The sequence below is a fragment of the Mustelus asterias genome, chromosome 2 (genome assembly GCF_964213995.1).
Source record: "Mustelus asterias chromosome 2, sMusAst1.hap1.1, whole genome shotgun sequence".
Classification (NCBI taxonomy): domain Eukaryota; kingdom Metazoa; phylum Chordata; class Chondrichthyes; order Carcharhiniformes; family Triakidae; genus Mustelus; species Mustelus asterias.
Window position 1 is genome coordinate 154211155 of NC_135802.1, and position 21897 is coordinate 154233051.

At 47.2% G+C, this 21897-nt stretch overlaps 1 protein-coding gene across 2 annotated transcripts; it reads right to left on the reverse strand.

Moving 5' to 3' along the window:
• Positions 1 to 2763: 2763 nt before the first annotated feature.
• tubb6 (tubulin, beta 6 class V) lies at positions 2764 to 20328 on the reverse strand. Of its 2 annotated transcripts, XM_078229265.1 has the most exons (4): positions 20232 to 20328; positions 19511 to 19619; positions 8050 to 8160; positions 3038 to 4122 (listed from the first exon to the last, which is right to left on the reverse strand). In XM_078229265.1, exons 1-4 carry the CDS (start codon positions 20286 to 20288, stop codon positions 3059 to 3061), a joined length of 1341 nt encoding a protein of 446 aa, XP_078085391.1. In that variant the 5' UTR covers positions 20289 to 20328; the 3' UTR covers positions 3038 to 3058. The 2 variants fall into 2 exon arrangements, with proteins under 2 accessions (XP_078085382.1, XP_078085391.1); XM_078229256.1 differs by lacking the exons at positions 19511 to 19619; positions 20232 to 20328 and adding an exon at positions 16740 to 16893 and having other exon boundaries at positions 2764 to 4122.
• Between the last annotated feature and the right edge of the window lie 1569 nt (positions 20329 to 21897).

Below are 21897 nucleotides of genomic sequence, written 5' to 3' on the forward strand. Positions count from 1 at the left end.
ATGGGTGGAGAACTGGCTTGGTCATAGAAGACAGAGGGTGGTAGTGGAAGGGTCTTTTTCCGGCTGGAGGCCTGTGACTAGTGGTGTACCGCAGGGCTCTGTATTGGGACCTCTGCTGTTTGTGATTTATATAAATGATCTGGAAGAAGGAGTAACTGGGGTGATCAGTAAGTTTGCGGACGACACAAAACTGGCAGGACTTGCAGATAGTGAGGAACATTGTCAGAGGCTACAGAAGGATATAGATAGGCTGGAAATTTGGGCAAGGAAATGGCAGATGGAGTTCAATCCTGATAAATGCGAAGTGATGCATTTTGGTGGGAATAATGTAGGGAGGAGCTACACGATAAATGGAAGAACCATAAAGGGTGTAGAGACGCAGAGGGACCTGGGTGTGCAAGTCCACAGATCCTTGAAGGTGACGTCACAGGTGGAGAAGGTGGTGAAGAAGGCATATGGCATGCTTGCCTTTATAGGACGGGGCATAGAGTATAAAAGTTGGGGTTTGATGTTGCAGATGTATAGAACGTTGGTTCGGCCGCATTTGGAATACTGCGTCCAGTTCTGGTCGCCACACTACCAGAAGGACGTGGAGGCTTTGGAGAGAGTACAGAGGAGGTTTACCAGGATGTTGCCTGGTATGGAGGGGCTTGGTTATGAGGAGAGATTGGGGAAACTGGGGTTGTTCTCCTTGGAAAGACGGAGGATGAGGGGAGACTTAATAGAGGTGTATAAAATTATGAAAGGCATAGATAGGGTGAACGGTGGGAAGCTTTTCCCCGGGTCGGTGGTGACATTCACGAGGGGTCATAGGTTCAAGGTGAAGGGGGGGAGGTTTAACACAGATATCAGAAGGACATATTTTACACAGAGGGTCGTGGGGGCCTGGAATGTGTTGCCGGGCAAGGTGGTGGAGGCGGACACACTGGGAACGTTTAAGACTTATCTAGACAGCTATATGAACGGAGTGGGAATGGAGGGATACAAAAGAGTGGTCTAGTGTGGACCAGGGAGCGGCGCGGGCTAATTGTTCCTGGTTTCTCGTTTCAAGGCTTCATTCTATGATCATCTTGCTGGTGCCAGTACAGAGTGAGACTGCGGATAGTTGGGAACCTGTCTCGGGGGCAGGGAATTCATATGGTGTTCGTGGAAGTGGAAATGACTAGGGTTGGGAAGCATTTTCCGATCAGGGCCATTGTGATCTCCTGGACTCGTTTCGATCGCCTCAGGGGGTCGGAGAGGAATTTCCCAGATTTTTTTTTCCCCATATTGGCCCTGGGGTTTTTCACTCTGGGTTTTCACCTCTCCCTGGAGATCACATGGTCTGGAATGGGGGGGTGGGGGTGAGTTAATAGGTTGTAATGAACAAAGCATCGTAGCTGTGAGGGACAGCTCGGTGGATAGGATATTGGTATGTAGATAGGCTGGAAAATTGGGCGGGGATCCTGGATTCAGGATTCAATCCTGGACCGGGGAGCGGCGCGGGCTTGGAGGGCCGAAGGGCCTGTTCCTGTGCTGTATTGTTCTTTGTTCTTTGTTCTTTGTTGAGACAGCCACCCTTATAGTAGGTGCTGAGGGGAGGACCCAAACTGGAAGGGGATGTGTCCAGGTATGACAAGCACACACAACGGTGGTCCATATAGGACAAAGGCACAACTGAGGTCCACCACAGTCGCTTTTTTTAGTAAGAGATATGAAGAGACTTCAGAATCCCCTGCCTCAGAAGGTGGTGGAAGCTGGATCACTGAACATTTATAAGGCCGAGGTAGATCGATTCTCAGTAGCTAAGGGAATCATAGGATATTGGGGGTAGGTAGGAATGTGGAACACAAACAGATCAGCCATGATCGCATTGAATGGCAGAGCAGGCTCGAGGGGCCGAATGGCCTACTTCTGCTCCTCTTTGTGCGTTAAGACTTTTAAATGACCTCAAGATTACAGAGGGTAATCCTGGGAGAGCAGCGAGGCTTTGGAATAGTTGAGTGTGGACGTAACAAAGGTGAGGGTTTCAGCAGGAGATGAGCTGAGATAGGTGAAGTCAGGAGACGTTACAGAAGTGGAAATATGTGGGCTTAGTGGTGGCACGTTTGAGGTCAGGAATTCAGCATCAAATGTTACAGCAAAGTTGTGAACAGATGGGCTTAATCTCAGACCGTTGCCAGGGAGAGGGATGGAGTCGGTTGCTAGGGAGTGTGGTTGTTAAGGACTGAAAACAATGGCTTCAATCTTTTCAATATTTAATTGGAGGGAATTTCTGCTCACCCAATAGTGGATGTCGGAGAAGCAGTCAGATTATTTAGAGAGAGTGGAGGAGTTGAGAAAGATGGCGGTGAGTTGGAGCTGGCCATTGTCTTTGATTCTTCAAGGGAACTAATCTAATAAAACCTTAAACATATTCAATAAGCCTGCCTCTGCCACTCTGAGGAAGGAAGTTCCACAGACTCACCACCCTCTGAAAGAAAGATGAATGCCCTCACCTCTGTCTTAAATGTTGTCGAGCGCCGGAGTGTGGCGACTAGGGGCTTTACACAGTAACTTCATTGCAGTGTTAATGTAAGCCTACTTGTGACTAATAAATGAACTTTCTCAGGGGCGATTATAGGGCGGCCCGCGATGCTCAAATCCCATTAAAGAATAAAGCAATCATGTGTTGAGATCACAGTGTCTGGGGACATGTTGTGGCGAGCTATCTGTGGAACGCTTACTGTGTGAATGTTACAATTGGACACCAGCGGAACGAACAAACACGTCAACACAGGATATCGGTTTGAAATTTCATTCACTTCAGATCATGAAGAATAATAAACATTCACTTCATTCAACACGAGTATTTCAAAATCATTTCAGCAATTAGTAAAATGAAAACCATTTGCATCACTGGATGGGTCACTATTTACATCATGCTTTTCACAGCTTCACTCCTTACTAAAGTTCACTGTTGTATAGGAACAAGATTTACAAGTTAAACCACAACTTTTTTTTTCATAAGGAGATTGTGGGAGAGTAAAACTACACCATTTCGGAGTGGGTCGGGGGGGTGCAGGAATCTTCCGGAACTTTAAGCTTCAACTTCAGCCTCTTCCTCTTCTTCGAATTCACCCTGGTCGTCTGCAGTGGCTTCCTGGTATTGTTGGTATTCTGACACCAGGTCATTCATGTTGCTTTCCGCCTCGGTAAACTCCATTTCATCCATCCCCTCGCCCGTGTACCAGTGCAGGAAGGCCTTGCGGCGGAACATGGCGGTGAACTGCTCCGAGATCCTCTTGAACAGCTCCTGGATTGCGGTGCTGTTCCCGATGAAGGTCGCCGACATCTTGAGGCCCCGCGGCGCTATGTCGCACACGGCCGTCTTCACGTTGTTGGGGATCCACTCGACGAAGTAGCTGCTGTTCTTGTTCTGGATGTTGAGCATCTGCTCGTCCACCTCCTTCATGGACATCTTCCCGCGGAAGATGGCCGCCACCGTCAGGTAGCGCCCGTGACGGGGGTCGCAGGCCGCCATCATGTTCTTGGCGTCGAACATCTGCTGGGTCAACTCGGGGACGGTCAGCGCGCGGTACTGCTGGCAGCCGCGGCTGGTCAGCGGGGCAAAGCCCGGCATGAAGAAGTGCAGGCGGGGGAAGGGCACCATGTTGACGGCCAACTTCCGGAGGTCAACGTTCAGCTGCCCGGGGAAGCGGAGGCAGGTGGTCACACCACTCATGGTGGCTGACACCAAGTGGTTGAGATCGCCGTATGTTGGCGTGGTGAGCTTCAGTGTGCGGAAGCAGATGTCGTACAGGGCTTCATTGTCAATGGAGTAAGTCTCGTCCGTGTTTTCAACCAGCTGGTGCACGGACAGGGTGGCGTTGTACGGCTCCACCACGGTGTCCGACACTTTGGGCGACGGCACGACGCTAAAGGTGTTCATGATGCGGTCGGGGTACTCCTCGCGGATCTTGCTGATCAGGAGGGTGCCCATGCCTGAGCCAGTGCCACCGCCCAACGAGTGGGTGAGCTGGAAGCCCTGCAGACAGTCACAACTTTCAGCTTCCTTTCGGACCACATCCAGCACTGAGTCAACCAGCTCCGCCCCTTCCGTGTAGTGACCTTTGGCCCAGTTGTTACCGGCGCCACTCTGGCCTTCAAATCAAACAGGAAGGGATCATTTACAAAGCATTCGCTTTTACACTGGAGTCAATTCGGCCCATCATGCACCTGAACCCTCAACAACAACATACACATCTTATATATCGTCTTTAATATCATAAACCATCCCAAGGTGCTTCACAGAAACATCATAAAGTGAAGTCCGACACTGAAGCACGTAAGGAGATACATAGAAACCCTCCAGTGCAGAAGCACCGACCACAATCCCACCCAGGCCCTATCCCCGCTTAGTTACTAAGGGTTAATTTAGCATATCCAATCAACCTATCCCGCACGTCTTTGGAGTGTGGGAGGAAACCGGAGCACCCGGAGGAAACCCTCGCAGACACGGGGTATTGGAACAGACGGTCAAAAGCTCAGTCAAAAGGGGGTAGGTCTCAAACAAGAGAAGCGTGTCTGAGAGGCGGAGAGATGTAGAGAGGGTATTCCAGAGTTTGAGCTCCATGGAACAGACACCAATGGCCGAGCAATAATAATCAGGGATGCAGCAGGGGCTGGAGTGGGGGGAGTGCGGTTATCTTGAAGGCGCTGGGATGGGGGGGTTACAGAGAGAGGGAGGGACAAGGCCACTGGGGCAAGAGGGTTTGAAAACAAAGGTGAGAATTTTAGAGTCAGGATGATGCCGGCATGGGAGCCAGTGTAGGTCAGTGAGCACAGGGCTGGGAGGGGAACTGGACACGGCAGGTTAGGGCTGCAGAATGTTGGATGACCTTGGGTTTATGGGAGGTTCCAGCAACCTCTCGGACAGAGTATCCCAGACCATAACAAAACTGTCGGGAGATAGCTGCCCTCTCTGTAGGCCATGAAGGGCTCCAAGCATCAGTCAGCTTGGGTCAGGAACTTGGCTATCAGGTTGGAAATGTGAGTGGGGCCTGTTGGACACTGATCTTTCTCATCCTCTGCTGGAACATAGTTGCAGATGGAAGGCTCTGTATATTTTGAAACTGTCCCTCACAGGTCTGTGACTGACCTCTGCTCTGTGTGAATTCACAGGGCAGTGCCAAGCTGAGGTACCCACAGGTTACATTTATCGGGAGAAAGGCTGGGCCTGTGTCTGCCCCCACGGGGTGGGTTTCATACAGGTTTAAATTGCTCAACCCCCCCTCCTCCTCCTCACTTTGTTGAAAGAGTTGGCCAGCAGATAACACAGTTAAAGCTAACGCACTGCCATTGGGCTAAACAGGCGGGGCAGTGGGACTTCTCCCCTGCCTTCTGATTGACCAGCAGCTCCCAATGGAGCCAGAACGGAGTGGTGGGCACTGCCAGGACAGCAAACAATCCATGGCATCTGGAGTGAGGCAAGTCCTGGGGTTTTAGGGTGGGAAAGGATTGTGCAGCCTGGGGGTTGAGTAAGGAGTGGGGGGGGGATGGGAAGGTGGGCAGGAACAATGTTGGGGAGTTGGGATGCCCCGATGTCTTTCCTTCCTGCCTTTTAAATGTGCGTTAAAAAAAAATCGATCTGTCAACCATGTACGTGATGGTGTGGACAGCATAATATACAGCTCAACTGGCTTGGTAACAAACTCAATTACTCAGTAAATATTTATTTTAAAAATGGCGGGCGGCTGGGCTGCCAACTCCAGAACCTGCCCGCTTACCGCATTATGGGGACAGCTCGGGGTGTGTGAGAAGGTGATGGGCTGGGCACTCATCGTATTCCACGTGACCGCCCCCCCGTCCCCCGTCCCCCTGCCAAAGGCACAGCCACTGGGAGGCTGTGAGAGGATACCACAGTGTAGTTCCAAGTCAAGCTGGTGAGCGACTTGGGGGAACTTGCTCACAGTGTTGTGAAACCGGTGTACTCCTTATCCCAGAGAACAGTGGAGGCTCAGTCGCTGAGGATATTCCAGGCCAAGATCAACCCGAATGTTGCGGATTCCAAAGGATTCAAGGGATATGGAAGTTGGGAAAGAAAGTTAGGTTGAGGGTGAATGCCTGTCCATAAATTGGTTATCATCTCCCAACCTTCTCTTCCCCAAGGAAAACATAAAACAAAGAACAAAGAAAATTACAGCACAGGAACAGACCCTTCGGCCCTCCAAGCCTGCACCGACCTTGCTGCCCGACTGAACTAAAACCCCCTAATCTTCCAGGGACCGTATCCCTCTGTTCCCATTCTATTCATGTATTTGTCAAGACACCCCTTAAAAGTCACTATCGTATCTGCTTCCACTACCTCCCCGGCAGCGAGTTCCAGGCACCCACCACCCTCTGTGTAAAAAAACTTGCCTCGTACATCTCCTTTAAACTTTGCCCCTCGCACCTTAAACCTATGCCCCCTAGTAATTGACTCTTCCACCCTGGGACAAAGCTTCTGTCTATCCACTCTGTCCATGCCCCTCATAATCTTGTAGACTTCTATCAGATCACCCCTCAACCTCCGTCGTTCCAGTGAGAACAAACCAAGTTTCTCCAACCTCACCTCATAGCTAATGCCCTCCATACCAGGCAACATCCTGGTAAATCTTTTCTGTACCCTCTCCAAAGCCTCCACATCCTTCTGGTAGTGTGGCGACCAGAATTGAACACTATATTACAAGTGCGGCCTAACTAAGGTTCTATAAAGCATTTCCTTCTTCAATTTAGCCCAGTAACAGAACCATTCTTATGAATCCTGCCTGCACTCCCTTCACTCCTTTCATAACCTTCCTGAAGTGTGACACTCAGAATTGGGTGTAATATTCCAGTTGAGGCCAAACCAGTGTTTTATACAACTTTAACATCGCCTCCTTGCTCTTGTATGTGCCTCATTAACAAATCCCAGGATACTGTATGCTTTATTAATTCCATCTGTCCTGCCACCTTTAATGATTTATGAGCATATGTAGGCCCCTGTACTCTTGCACTCCCTTTTGCACTCTATATATTATCTCTTCATGTTCTTTCTGTGTGTTATTCACACTGCACAAATGAGGTCCTTTTCACCTCAAGCAATGTTAAAAGTTTAATTTTGGCCAGTTTTATTCTAAACCAGCAATAAAGAGCTGCCATTAAGAGTATTTTATTGAGAGCGTAGAGATGCTTGAAGAAGTTTTTCAAGCTACATACCGGCCCTTCGGCCCAACTTGTCCATGCCACCCTTTTCTTTTTTTAAAACCGCTAGCCCCAATTGCCCATATCCCTCTATACCCATCTTACCCATGTAACTGTCTTGATGCTTTTTAAAAGACAAAATTGCACTCGCCTCTGGCAGCACGTTCCAGATACCACCCTCTGAGTGAAAAAATTGCCCCTCTGGATCCTTTTGTATCTCTCCCCTCTCACCTTAAACCTATGCCCTCTAGATTTAGACTCCCCTACCTTTGGGAAAAGATGTTGACTATCTACCTTGTCTATGCCCCTTGTTATTTTATAGACCTCTATAAGATCACCCTTGAGCCTCCTAAACTCCAGGGAAAAAAGTCCCAGTCTATCCAGCCTCTCCTTATGACTCAAACCATCAAGTCCCAGTATCATCCTAGTAAATCTTTTCTGCACTCTTTCTAGTTTAATAATATCCTTTCTATAATAGGGTGGCCAGAACTGTACACAGTATTCCAAGTGTGGCCTTATCAATGTCTTGTACAACTTCAACAAGACGTCCCAACTCCTGTATTCAATGCTCTGACCAATGAAACCAAGCATGCTGAATGCCTTCTTCACCACCCTGTCCACCTGTGACTCCACTTTCAAGGAGTTATGAACCTGTACCCGTAGGTCTCTTTGTTCTGTAACTCTCCCCAACACCCTTCCATTAACTGAATAGGTCCTGCCCCGATTCGATCTACCAAAATGCATCACCTCACATTTATCCAAATTAAACCCCATCTGCCATTCATTGGCCCACTGGCTCAATTGACCAAGATCCCGTTGCAATCCTAGATAACCTTCTTCACAGTCCAAGAGTAAAAGAATTCATACCAAATACAAAATTGTCAGGTCTAAAAATCTGTCCAAAGGGTCCAGATCTGACAGAGTCCATTGTGCCTGGCTCCAAGTCGACCAGGATGGCACGGGGCACATACTTGCTACCTGTGGGAGGAACAGAGTGTCAGAGTTAGGATATACCATCGGCCAAGTTATGAAATCACCACCGTTGGTGACGAAGGATGTCATCGTACTCTACTCAACTTCCCAAACAGGGGATGAGGATAACAGGTGTGGAAGTGGCAAAATAAGTTCTCCTTATTTAAAGAGGATCAGTAATCGTTGAATCTCATTTACACGAGGGGATCCTTGTATTGAAGCATCCCTTCACCATTTTCTCAATTACAGTACTCCTGAGGTAGAGGTGGACTAACAAATCCTGGTTCCCTGTAACAGGAACAAGCTGAGAATAAGTAAGAACTCAGAAAAGTTGCTGACAGTCAGAATAATCTGCTTTGTTTTCAGACAGATAGATTAATTAGAAAAAAGGATTCTGCATCCAATCAATTGTTGCACACGGCCTTTCAAAAGTAACGCAGAAAGGCCAATCATAGAATAGAATCATAGAATCCCTACAGTGCAGAAGGAGGCCATTCGGCCCATCGAGTCTGCACCGACCACAATCCCACCCAGGCCCTACCCCCACATATTTTACCCGCTAATCCCTCTAACCTACACATCCCAGGACTCTAAGGGGCAATTTTTTAAACCTGGCCAATCAACCTAACCCGCACATCTTTGGACTGTGGGAGGAAACCGGAGCACCCGGAGGAAACCCACGCAGACACGAGGAGAATGTGCAAACTCCACACAGACAGTGACCCGAGCCGGGAATCGAACCCGGGACCCTGGAGCTGTGAAGCAGCAGTGCTAACCACTGTGCTACCGTGCCGCCCATACATAGCACATACCGTGCTATGTAGGTCAGAGCAGATAAAGATGGCAGATTTCCTCCCCTAAAGGGTATTAGTGAACCAGATGGATTTTCATGTGGTCACCAGTACTCTGTCCAGCTTTTATATTCCAGATTTATGAACTGAATTTAAATTCCACTGTGGTGGGATCTGAACCCATGCCTCTGGGTGAGCCTCTGGATTGCTAGTCCAATGGCATTACCACTACACCCCATGAAATGTTGGCCATTGTGGTTGATAGGCTTGTGACAACCACATATTAACTGGATGGGAAATCTCTTGTCAGAAAGTAAAGTTTTCATTACTCACTCACTTCAAATGAAAAGCAATTGAAACTGCTTCCTTGTCTTTTCTTTAGAGCCCATGGTTTTAATGGTATATCATAGATAGAATCATACAATCCTACAGTGCAGAAGGAGGTCAATTGGCCCATCGAGTCTGCACTGACCACAATCCCACCCCGGCCCTAACCCCATAATCCCATGCATTTACCCGAGCTAGTCCCCCGACACTAAGGGTCAATTTAGCACGGCCAATCTACCTAACCCGCACGTCTTTGGACTGTGGGATGAAATCGGAGCACCCGGAGGAAACCCACGCAGACACGGGGAGAACGAGCAGACTCCGCACAGTGACCCAAGCCGGGAATCAAACCTGGGCCCCTGGCGCTGTGAGGCAGCAGTGCTAACCACTGTGCCACCCACGGTGAGGGAATAAAGTTTTTTGTGTCAATGTTGGAGACATTCTAGCCCATCAAGCCCAAACAGATTCTCTCAGGGGCAAGTTATGATTAGAATTCTCCTCACATTTGATGGTAGATATTGAAGGTTTAATTCGCATTGCAAGTGCCAATTATATTCACAGGATCACAGAATTGCTAGAGCGCAGAAGGAAGGCCACTTAGCTCACCGTGTCTGCACTGGCTCTCCAAAAGACCAATTCACCTAGTGTCACTTCCCCAGTCTTCTCCCTGTAACCCTGCACATCCTTCCGTTACAGCTAACAGTCTCAATCCCCACTTGAGCCTGTTTATTGATTTAATAATTGGTTATACCTTAAAAAAAACATTCCGACCAAAAAGATGATCAGCAGAATTTCACAGCATTGACACGATGTTAAAATGCGGTAATCACGTTATCCAATTCCTGAATCTACCGGTGTTTTTTTTCTGGTATTATTAATGAAATATTCACCCTCAAGTTGACCCTAACACTAACTGTTTATCCCAATGCACGGTGATACATAACACAAGTACCCTGGCTGGGCCAGCATTTATTGCCCATCCCTAATTGCCCTTGAATTGAGTCAGGCCATTTCAGAGGGCACTGTATTTGGGTCTGGAGTACATTTGGCCAGACCAGGTACAGATGGCAGATTTCCTTCCTTCAAAAGTGAACCAGATGGGTTTTTACAAAAATGGTTTCATGGCCATCGTTAAACTTTTAACTTCCAGATTTTATTGAATTCGAATTTCGCCATCGGCCGTGGTGAGATTTGAACCTGGGTCACCAGAGCATTATCCTGGTCCAGTGACAATACCACTGCACCACCGCCTCCCCGAAGGAAAAAAAACCAGTCTCCCATCCATTGACTCTGTCTACACTTCCCGCTGCCTCGGAAAAGCAGCCAGCATAATTAAGGACCCCACGCACCCTGGACATTCTCTCTTCCACCTTCTTCCGTCGGGAAAAAGATACAAAAGTCTGAGGTCACGTACCAACCGACTCAAGAACAGCTTCTCCCCTGCTGCTGTCAGACTTTTGAATGGACCTACCTTGCATTAAGTTGATCTTTCTCTACACCCTAGCTATGATTGTAACACTACATTCTGCACTCTCTCCTTTCCTTCTCTATGAACAGCATGCTTTGTCTGTATAGCTTGCAAGAAACAATACTTTTCACTATATGCTAATACATGTGACAATAATAAATCAAATCAAATCAAGAGTTTAAAGTCTTAAAAGGACAGAGGGAACTTGTCAACAATGAGCATCTGACAGCAAGTTATTATAGACTTGGTTCAGTCCAGCCTGGGAAAGGCCACTTTCCAAATCAAACGCTTGCGAGGATCGATGCTCATTGGAAAATCGGAGTCCGACAGAGTGAAAGTGGGAGAGGTCTGGTCAAAAAGGCAATTGCAGAAAACCAAATTTCACAGCAATTAGAACTGCAACTCTTAACAAACGAAATTCAATATTCACTGATAAAATACAATACATTTTCACCAGGTGACAATATAGAATCAATCATAGAATCATACAGTGCAGAAGGAGGCCATTCAGACCATTGAGCCTGCGCCAACAACTATAAACACCCAGGCCCTATCCCTGTAACCCTACGGATTTACCCAGCTAATCCCCCTGACATTAAGGAGCAATTTAACATGACCAATCTGCAATGGCCTTTTTGACTAGACCTCCCCCACTCCTTTAGACTGTGGGAGGAAATTGGAACACCCGGAGGAATCCCATGCAGGCACGGGGAAGATGTACAGACTCTGCACAGACAGTCACCCAAAAGCCGGAACTGAAGATGAAGGGGGCTTAGTGCTAGTTCGAATACAGGTAGCAGAGTTAGTGCTGGTTAGGTGAACGGGAGCTAGTGCTAGTTAGAATACAGGTGGCAGAGTTAGTGCTAGTTAGGTGAACGGGAGTTAGTGCTAGATAGAATACAGGTACGAGAGTTTAGGTTGAGCTCAAGTTTATGGGGGGATCTGGAAGATGAGAGTCTGGCCAGGAGAGTATTAGAATAGTCACAAGCGGAAACAGATGGATGGATGATACGCTAGATTTGTTTCAACAAAATACACTGTTATTTTCAATATTTGAAAAAGATTTTAAGCAAAATTCCCCCACTTTGAGGGGTGGGGTGGGAATGGGGAATGGTTTCCTGCTGCAGAGGTCGATGGGGAAACATGACAAGTCTTCCAGCCCCAACCTCATCGGTTATGCAGCCGGTGTTTCGCACCATATTTCATGGTAGGGCAGGTCTGGAAGGTGGTTACTCCACACTCGTACCTGGGCACTATATTGAAAAGGTGCTCAGCATCACTGAGGCATTATTGAAGAAGATGAACTCCCCTGAAAATGAACAGAAATCCCTGGGAGCACTGTGACACCAGAAGGTGGACCTCCTGAGAATGAAGATGGAACTTCAGGAGCGGGGAGACTGGAAGATGGACCCCTTCCAGGACAGTGAATCTGAAAGGCCCACCTGTGGGTGCTCTCCCCCCACTCACTGCTTTGGTGTTGCAAGGTCCAGGTGTGGGTGGCCTCCATTCTGAGCTCTGGAAGGAGCCCCAGGCATTGCTCAAGTGTGCCCTGACATCTGTACACCATGTTGTTCCAAACATGTTCCACTCCATGGGTGTTTTCCCACTGGCATCACGGAGTATCTGCTGTTGGGGGGGAATTGGGCCTTCATTTGTATCCCACTGATGCTGCCCTCTGATGGGCTTTCTGATCCATCATAGCGGAAGATCCCATAGTCCGATTTCTGGGCCTAAGGCCACATTCCCCCCACGTGCCTGCCATAAAACACACTGGTGAGGGCTAGGGGGAATTTGATGGGGTAAAACCTCTCCCTAAAATTTTGAAATGCCATTGATTTAATATACTGCTCCTCTAATAATTACTGCATTTGAAAAAGCACCATAACGTACCTCAGACAACTTAGGTTGCCCAATATTAAAAAAAATCTCATTACCCTAAATAATTTAAAATGTAAAATATAAAGAAATGCTTCTTACACCATTCTCCCGGGAGGAAAAGCCAGTAAGTCTTGAGAAATAACTGGCCCTGGTCCAACTGGTCTTGTGTACCTTAAAATGGAACTCCAATTGGGATCAGTTCTATCCGGTCAATCTCCCTCTCACAGGTTATTGAAACTATTCAATCTCAAGAGAACAATCTCAAGAGGGCGGCACGGTGGCACAGTGGTTAGCACCGCTGCCTCGCAGCGCCAGGGACCCGGGTTCAATTCCCGGCTTGGGTCACTGTCCATGTGGAGTTTGCACGTTCTCCCCGTGTCTACGTGGGTTTCCTCCGGGTGCTCTGGTTTTCTCCCACAGTCTGAAAGAAATGCAGATTAGGTGGATTGGCCATGTTAAATTGCCCCTTAGTGTCGGGGGGATTAGCTGGGTAAATACATGGATTACGGGGATAGGGCCTGGGTGGGATTGTGGGCGGTGCAGACCCGATGGGCCAAATGGCCTCCTTCTGCAGTGTAATGATTCTATTCTATTAACAAAGGGTGCTTGTAGGCACTTGTAGATGGCACTGGAGGGATGAACAAATCAGTCTCTTGCAGCCATTTTCCATTCAGCCTCACACCTTCTCCATTCAAACCTGGGTCTGCTGTCCTCTCTGGGTGACACTCCTTCCCGCACAGGTGGTTACAGAAAAATTCATGTACAATGAAGTGATAGACGCTAAAGTGTTACAGGTTATATCAAAGAATAGAGACGTGAAGCAAAATGGGTGGAGCAACCCATCCAATGTTGATGAACACGGATAGAATGGAGAGTCAGGCAGACTAGATAATGGGTGACGGATCCACCACGGCAGACGTTTCCGGCAAAGTGTTACAGCTAAAATTACAAGCCTGACGTCAGGCTGATTTCCAGGACATCCAGGGGGATCATGTCTAAGGAGGTCAATTATGAAGCCAGGAATACTAAGAATGGGTGGGTTGTCTTATGAGGAAAGGTCGGACAGGCTAGACTTGCACCCTGCAGTCTAGGAGAGCGAGAGGCGACTTGATTCAAACATTTAAGATCGTGAGGGGTCTTGACAGGGTGGATGTGGAGAGGATGCTTCCTCTTGTGGGAGAATCTAGAACTAGGGGCCACTGTTTAAAAATAAGGGGTCGCCCATTTAAGATAGAGGGGAGGAGAGTCTTTGCAATTCCTTTCCTCAAAAGGCAGTGGAAGTAGAGGACGGGATTTTAAGGCCTCGCTCGAGCGAGACCAGAATATATCACCCGAGGTCAACGGAGATTTCCACTGTCGGACTCTCGCCCGCCCCGATTCCGTGGCAGGCAAGGGGGTAGAGTTCCGGACAGAGTCTTTGAATATTTTTAAGGCAGACCTAGATAAAGTCTTGAAAGGGGTGGAATGTTATCGGGGGCAGGTTACAATCAGGTCAGTCGTGATCTTGTTGAATGGGGGGGGGGGGGGGGGGGTGGCTAGCTCGAGGGGCCAAATGGCCTTCTCCTGCAGACACGGGGGTGGGGGTTCACCAGGCAGCAAAACCCCATAGACTTCCAAAACAATTCCCTCAAATTGCCTCCATCACCTCCCCAACTGGCCTTGCAGCTGCTGAGGGATGGGCTGCTGTCACCTCTCAGAAGCCGCCTCCAGATGTACTGAGAGGATGCAGCAACATGTCAGGGAGCCAGCCTGACACATTCATTTTGTGTCACTTTGCCAGTAGCACCCCCACCCCCGCCCCCGAACTTCCAAATCCCCCCCCGTACTTCCAAATCCGCCCCCAAACATTCCAGTCATAGAATCCCTACAATGCAGAAGGAGGCCATTTGGCCCATCGAGTCTGCACTGACTACAATCCCACCCAGGCCCTATTCCCATAACCCCATGCATTTACCCTGCTAATCCCCCTGACAGTAGGGTCAATTTAGCACGGCCAATCAACCTAACCCGCACATCTTTCGACTGTAGGAAGAAACCGGAGCACCCGGAGGAAACCCACACTGACAATCCCATTGACAAACCCCACTGACCTTTATTAATGTTGGAATCCTGTCACAATGAGGTAAGTGCTCTGTCTAAGTGAGAGCAGCTGTTACTGACTGGGGAAAGGTGAGGGTGTTATTCTTCATTATATATAAGAACCACACCATCCGTGTGGGAGAGAGGAAAAGGGAGTCTGTGTTACCATAGAATCCCTACGGAGCAGAAAGAGGCCATTTGGCATATCGAGTCTGTACTGACTCTCTGATAGAATATCCCACCCAGACCATCCCCTCTGCCCTATCCCCATAGCCCCGTGCATTTACCATGGCTAATCCACAACCTACTAATCGTGGGACACTAAAGGGCAACTTAGCATGGCCAATTCACCTCACCTGCACATCTTTGGAGCGTGGGAGGAAACCGGAGCACCCAGAGGATAACGGGGACAACATGCAAACTCCACACAAGACAGTCACCTGAGGCTGGTATTGAACCCGGGTCCCTGGTGCTATGAGGGAGCAATGCTAACCGCTGTGCCGCCCTGAGTTGTGTTAAGGAAATACTGGCTTCAGAGCCCAACTTTACTGAGTGAACAGCAAGTTGTACGTGGTCATAGCAACCATCAGTTACCCTCTCACTGTGCACCCACACTGCCTTCCTTTTCCACGGCTTGTGATTGTGGACTCCTTCCGACTGCCATAAATAACCTTCTGCTCATTAATATTCATGATCACCATCACAAACTGGAACTTCCAAGCCCACTGAGGCCTACAATGTTTTGTGTTGCTTGCCCCGCCCTGCTGCCGGGGACGGGGCGGTGGGGGGGGGGGGGGCGTGGGTACACGCCTGCCACCAGGGAACCGCAGGGAGGTCGCCATCGCTGCGACCAGAAGGTCCTGCCAGCGGGAAGGGCTGGAAATCCCTTGCCCAGGTTTCTGTGTTTCTGGAAGAAGCTTTCCAAATTAAATAAGGCTCACCCTGAAAGCTTGTCATTCTCACAAGGTCTATTTTTGAAAGAAATCATCCAAAAATTAAAATCAGCTTTATTATTTTTTCTGAAAATAGCCACCAGAGTTATTGACGATATTGCTGTCAGTCACTGTTGAGGCCTGGACTTAGAGAGAGGCCTTCTTATTCTTTAGCACAGCCCATTTTGTACATGTTTTATGTGACCTGGTATAAATTTGCAGGTTATGTAACAGTTTTTTTCAAAATACCATAAATTGTAGTGTATAAATTGATCCGGTGTATAAGACAATTTTTCAGCACAAATATCATGTTGAGCATATACTCAGCATAAAAACTAACCCTCACCACCACCCCCCCCCCCCCTCTCTCTCTCCCACCCCCACTGCCCCCTCGGACCCCACCCCACTTTCCAGCCATCTCATGCAACACTCATTTTAGTACTCAGCCTTAATCTTTCACCTCAAAAGCTTGTTTTACTTACCGGTACCTTATAACTGGGCGCAAGGGATCGAGCAGGTGGTATGGGCTGCGTTGCCAAGAGTTTAAAGACAAGCCCATTCTTTGCGTTGGAAGCCAATGGCAGTTCAAAATGGCGACCGCCCACACTGGCGGCTCACTTTTGTACTCGCCATCTAAGTCAGCCCCCGTTTTTGGAGGGAATGTTGGAGGCTTCAAGGCTTCTTGATTAATAAGGGGATCAGGGGTAATGGGGGAAAAGGCAGGAGAATGAGGATGAGAAAAATATCAGCCATGATTGAATGGCGGAGCAGACTTGATGGGCCGAGTGGCCTAATTCTGCTCCTATGGTCTTATGCTCCAAAGCTTGGGTGATACACTGATATCCAGAGTATTTGAATGGGAAGAGAATTAACCAGTTCACCGGATGATAGCGTATTACCACCAGTATGTTACCAAGACAACATCACACGGGTTCTCGATTGAGGTTTAATACTTGCACACTTCAAAAGATCTCCCCCAGTGTCTCAAAAATATAATCTTGAACATTTATCAAATACAGTAGCAATGTTATGATAGCACAGTGAATTGAATATTAATAAAACAACATTGAATAATATCTGGAAAATTACTGGAATTATCATCTCATTTACCGGGTACTGGTAGTCCCGGATTATTTTACTTCTGCGTTTTTTCCCCCGCAAACCATCAGCCTTACTTCACTGCATTCGGATGTCCTGAGGTCACGCAAGCTTTGTGTAAATGCACATCTTTCTTTTTCTTTGCAAGAAAAAATGCAGAGGTCTTCTGCATGAAAATACTGTTAGCATTCTGCAGAAGTGATGCAGTGGTTATTTAATATACAGGTCATTATTTCCATAGCTGAGAAAATGAATTGCTGGCATTAACAAACAGGTAATGTTGTCCAAAAAAAACATTCAGTGCTCATAAGGGTTAATCGGCGCACTCTTCGCTTGAGGCGATGCATCAAAGCACCGGCTTTGAGCATTTTTCTTAAATTAAATTGCAGTTTGCTGCAACTCGTTATCAAATCAAGTTGTCAAACGTTTTGCATGGCCTTCTCTTCACCCAGTGAGTAGTTGGATAATAGAGACCGGATAGATCATACTGGGATGCCACCTTTGTCTGCAGTGCCGCAGGGAATGGGATGATCATCCAGGGGCCCAGGTTCAAGGCGAGAGGGGTAAGGTTGAAGGGAGATGTGAGGGGGTGGTTTCTCACGCAGAGAGTGGTGGGTGCCTGGAACGCGCTGCCAGAGGAGGTGGTGGAAGCAGGCACATTAGCAACATTTAAGAGGCATCTGGATGGGTACATGAGTAGAAGGGGAATAGAGGGATACGGACTGAGTAAAGCCAGAAGGTTTTTTTAAGTTTAGTTAGGGCATTGTGATTGGCACAGACTTGGAGGGCTGAAGGGGCCTGTTCCTGTGCTGTACTTTTCTTTATTCTTTGTTCTTTGAGGTCAGAAAGCCAGCCAATAGCTACCCACCCATTGATAATGATTCATCCTGAAGGCTGCCAACACTAGAGACTGGCATTGGTAAACCAGGCCCCGCTACATGACAATATGAAAGTATATTCAATGTCACTTGGTAGTACAGAATTTGATTATTGCTGAAGAGACATGTTGCCGAAACTTCTCATCTTGCACTCATCAGGACAAACAGAAGAATGCCAAATTTCAAACAATTATAATCATTTATATTCCAGAAGCGAAGGGTGATGATTGGTTGGCAAGTTGGCTCTGATTGGCCAAAGCATTGCCATGGAGAACGCAACGGGGAACTATAGGCTTCCCAAGCTCCAGGGTAATTTAAAAGAAGTACAAGGTTTGAACATATTCTATTTGTTTGCGGAGAGTGGGTCCTTATGTTTGAATGCATGCTGCTTCTAGGAAGCATAAATGAGCCAAGTCACAAGAGCGACTGATTATTTTAAATTGGTCGTTTGTGTAGCCATTAACGCAGTCAGGATTGTCCAGCAGGTGCTGCCCAATCACACCCAACAGTCTGGATGAGTACAGTCTGTAATCTGTCTTTTTTGAACAATCGAAGGTGCAAAGTCAACTGTTAAATGCGATTCCATGATTGGGCAGCATTTGCTGAATAATCCTGAATGTGTTAATAGCGAAAATTAAACCAGTCAGCTGGCAAAGTGGCTCATTTATGCTTGCTCCAACTGACATACATCTGTATGCAAGGATTTGTTCTCTGCAAACAAAAGGAATATGTTCAAGCCTCGCAACATTTTTGAATTACCCAGGAATTTGGGGAGCCTATTGTTCCCCACTAGCAATGACTTGGCCAATCAGAGTCGACTTCCCAACCAATCAGCATTCTTTTCTCCTGATGTATAAACTGTTGCGATCCATGTTTTGAAATTTAGCATTCTTGTATTTGTCCTGATGAGTTCAGGATGAAAAACTTTGGCAACCTGTATCTCTCGTCAGCATTACGAAAGTATATTCTGATTGGGTGTACAATGTTAAATTCTGCACTGCACCAGGATCCCTGTGAATTAATGAATGAATCGGTATGATTTGTTACACATGAACATATTGAAGTGGGTGGGACCTATGTTATGTTGAAGTGCAACACCATGGATAAACATGTTTGCACATGATGATATGGACATGTTGGCAGCTGAGGTTTTCATCTTACGATGAGGATATTTTAAAAACTGTACATTTTGGTTGTGCTATTTTGCAATTTTTTTTTAGTACAGTGGATTTTCAATCAGTTCCTGTGTGGAGGGCAAATATTCCCACAGACCCTTACAAATACGGACAGTCCGCACTAGCTCCGAACAATACAGTCAGCTCTTCTAGAAAACGGTGCTTATCTGGACTTAGTACCTTTCCATGAGTACACAGCCACAGAGCTTGCTTAGTAGCCAAAATGACAGATGGGCAGAAATCTGCTGGGTTCCCGTGGGATCCCTGGAGGGCTCCTTAAAATTCGTGGATTTAAATTAAAACAAAACCTGTGCTTTAAATCGATGGCAGTTCCCATCCTGGAGGCTTTTGTGTCAAAACAAAATGTGGCAGGATGGGGCAAAGGGTTCATTATTTTGGCCCTCTTGTCACCAGTAAATGATTCTAAACCGCATTACAATGCAGCACTTTGTTCCAATCAATGTCTTCACCAATGGGGTATTTTATATTTAGAGAGAGGCACACACACCCCACACAAGATGCAGAATGGGTAGAATTCATAGATTTGTGGGCACTTAACCCACATGACTGCGGTGAATAATGAATCAAGGCTGTTTGGTAGTTAGACAGAAGTAAATCTATCCCCTTCTCCCTCTATATACACACACACACACAAAGATTAAGAATCAAAGCAAGGGGAGGGGGTAGGGATTTAGGAACAGCTCGCTGCGTTTTGCAGTGCTCTCGGTACCTGCCGCTTCATTATAGTAGACATTTATCCTCTCCAGTTGCAAGCCATCATTCCCCTGGTAGGCGCCGGTAGGGTCGATGCCGTGTTCATCGCTAATCACCTCCCAGAACTTGAAATAACAAGAAAACGAATGGTCAGTGCAGTGGGAGACTGTCCTTCCAGCCCGCAGAACAGAACCACAGCCCCTACAGAAACCCATTTATCAAAACCCTTTATTCCTTCAGAATCAGGGCATTGGTCAGCTATGAATAATTCTGCATTTCTCTCTCTCTCTCTCTCTCCCACCCCCTCAGGGAAGGAAACATCTCTTTAAAATTCAAATCACAAACAGGGTGTCTAAAAGCCTGCATTGCAGATGGCTGATCCACCAGACTATCCTGCACACTCACAAAATACAATCAGTTCCAATCTTGCAATTCCCACCCGGGGAAGAGGTTTAAATGATAACATTCGCAGTGCCTTCTTCAAGGGAGAGAGAAAAGCCTTGGCATTTGCTCCTCAGTAAAACCAATTCACAAAATATGAACGGATTATTTTTAAACAACAAGAAATAAATGATATTTACAATTGATATTTTCACAATTTTGCAACCTCTGCATATTTTGCTTCGAATTCTCCAACCTCAGATTTCTACTGCACAAGTATTAATGGATATATTAATCTAAATAAATCCGTATCAAATAATGGGGTGAGATTGCTCCTTCTTTCTTTAAGCTTCTACCTTAGCACCGATCTGGTTTCCACACTGTCCAGCCTGGATGTGTACAATCTCACGCATTTTCTCTATCTTTCTGTTCAGCACCTTCCAGCTTTCCCTCTTCCCCCAGTGCTCCTGTTTATAACCTGACCCAGTAACAAAGAAGCCACATCTCTATCCTGCCCCAAAACCCTCAGGAAACTTAGATTGGAGGAGCCAGGGACAGGGGCGGGGCCTCACACACCATGTGACAGGGAAATGCAGTAAGAAGTTTAACAACACCAGGTTAAAGTCCAACAGGTTTATTTGGTAGCAAAAGCCACACAAGCTTTCGGAGCTGCAAGCCCCTTCTTCAGGTGAGTGGGAATTCTGTTCACAAACAGAGCATATAAAGACACAAACTCAATTTACATGAATAATGGTTGGAATGCGAATACTTACAACTAATCAAGTCTTTAAGAAACAAAACAACATGAGTGGAGGGAGCATCAAGACAGGCTAAAAAGATGCGTATTGTCTCCAGACAAGACAGCCAGTGAAACTCTGTGGGGGTTACAAATAGTGGGACATGAACCCAATATCCCGGTTGAGGCCGTCCTCGTGTGTGCGGAACTTGGCTATCAGTTTCTGCTCAGCGACTCTGCGCCGTCGTGCATGACAGCGCAGAGTCGCTGAGCAGAAACTGATAGCCAAGTTCCGCACACACGAGGACGGCCTCAACCGGGATATTGGGTTCATGTCCCACTATTTGTAACCCCCACAGAGTTTCACTGGCTGTCTTGTCTGGAGACAATACACATCTTTTTAGCCTGTCTTGATGCTCTCTCCACTCATGTTGTTTTGTTTCTCAAAGACTTGATTAGTTGTAAGTATTCGCATTCCAACCATTATTCATGTAAATTGAGTTTGTGTCTTTATATGCTCTGTTTGTGAACAGAATTCCCACTCACCTGAAGAAGGGGCTTGCAGCTCCGAAAGCTTGTGTGGCTTTTGCTACCAAATAAACCTGTTGGACTTTAACCTGGTGTTGTTAAACTTCTTACTGTGTTTACCCCAGTCCAACGCCGGCATCTCCACAACAGGGAAATGCCACAGCTCCCAGCCTATCACACAACACCTACTGACTGCCCAGCCAATAAAAGGAGGCTCCCTCTTGCCATTTGCTTCAATCCAAGAGTCGTTGTGAAGGGTTGGTGCAGCAGGGAAGGAGGCCATGCGGCCCACTGTGCCTGTTACAGCTCTTTCCAATAACTATCAATTGAGCCCCAGATCTCTGGGGGAAGCTCTGAATATGGACTAGAAAGTTAACTCTTGTTTCTCTGCAAAATGTTCCCAGACTTGCTGGGTTTATCCGGCATTTTCTGTTTTTATTCCCCAGATCCCTGTTTGCACAGAATGAGTTACTGCACAGAAGGAGACCATTTGGCCCATCTTGTTGGCAAGGGCTGTCCCTAAGGGAGAGTTCTATCACCTAGTTCCATCTTACCTATGTCCTTTTGAAGTTTTACACTATCTTCCTCGCAGTTCATAGAATCCCTATAGTGCAGAAGGAGGCCATTTGGCCCATCAAGTCTGCACCGACCACCATCCCACCCAGGCCCTATCCCCGTAACCCTATATATTTACCTTGCTAGTCCCCCTGACACTAGGGGCAATATAGCATAGTCAATCAACCTAACCTGCACATCTT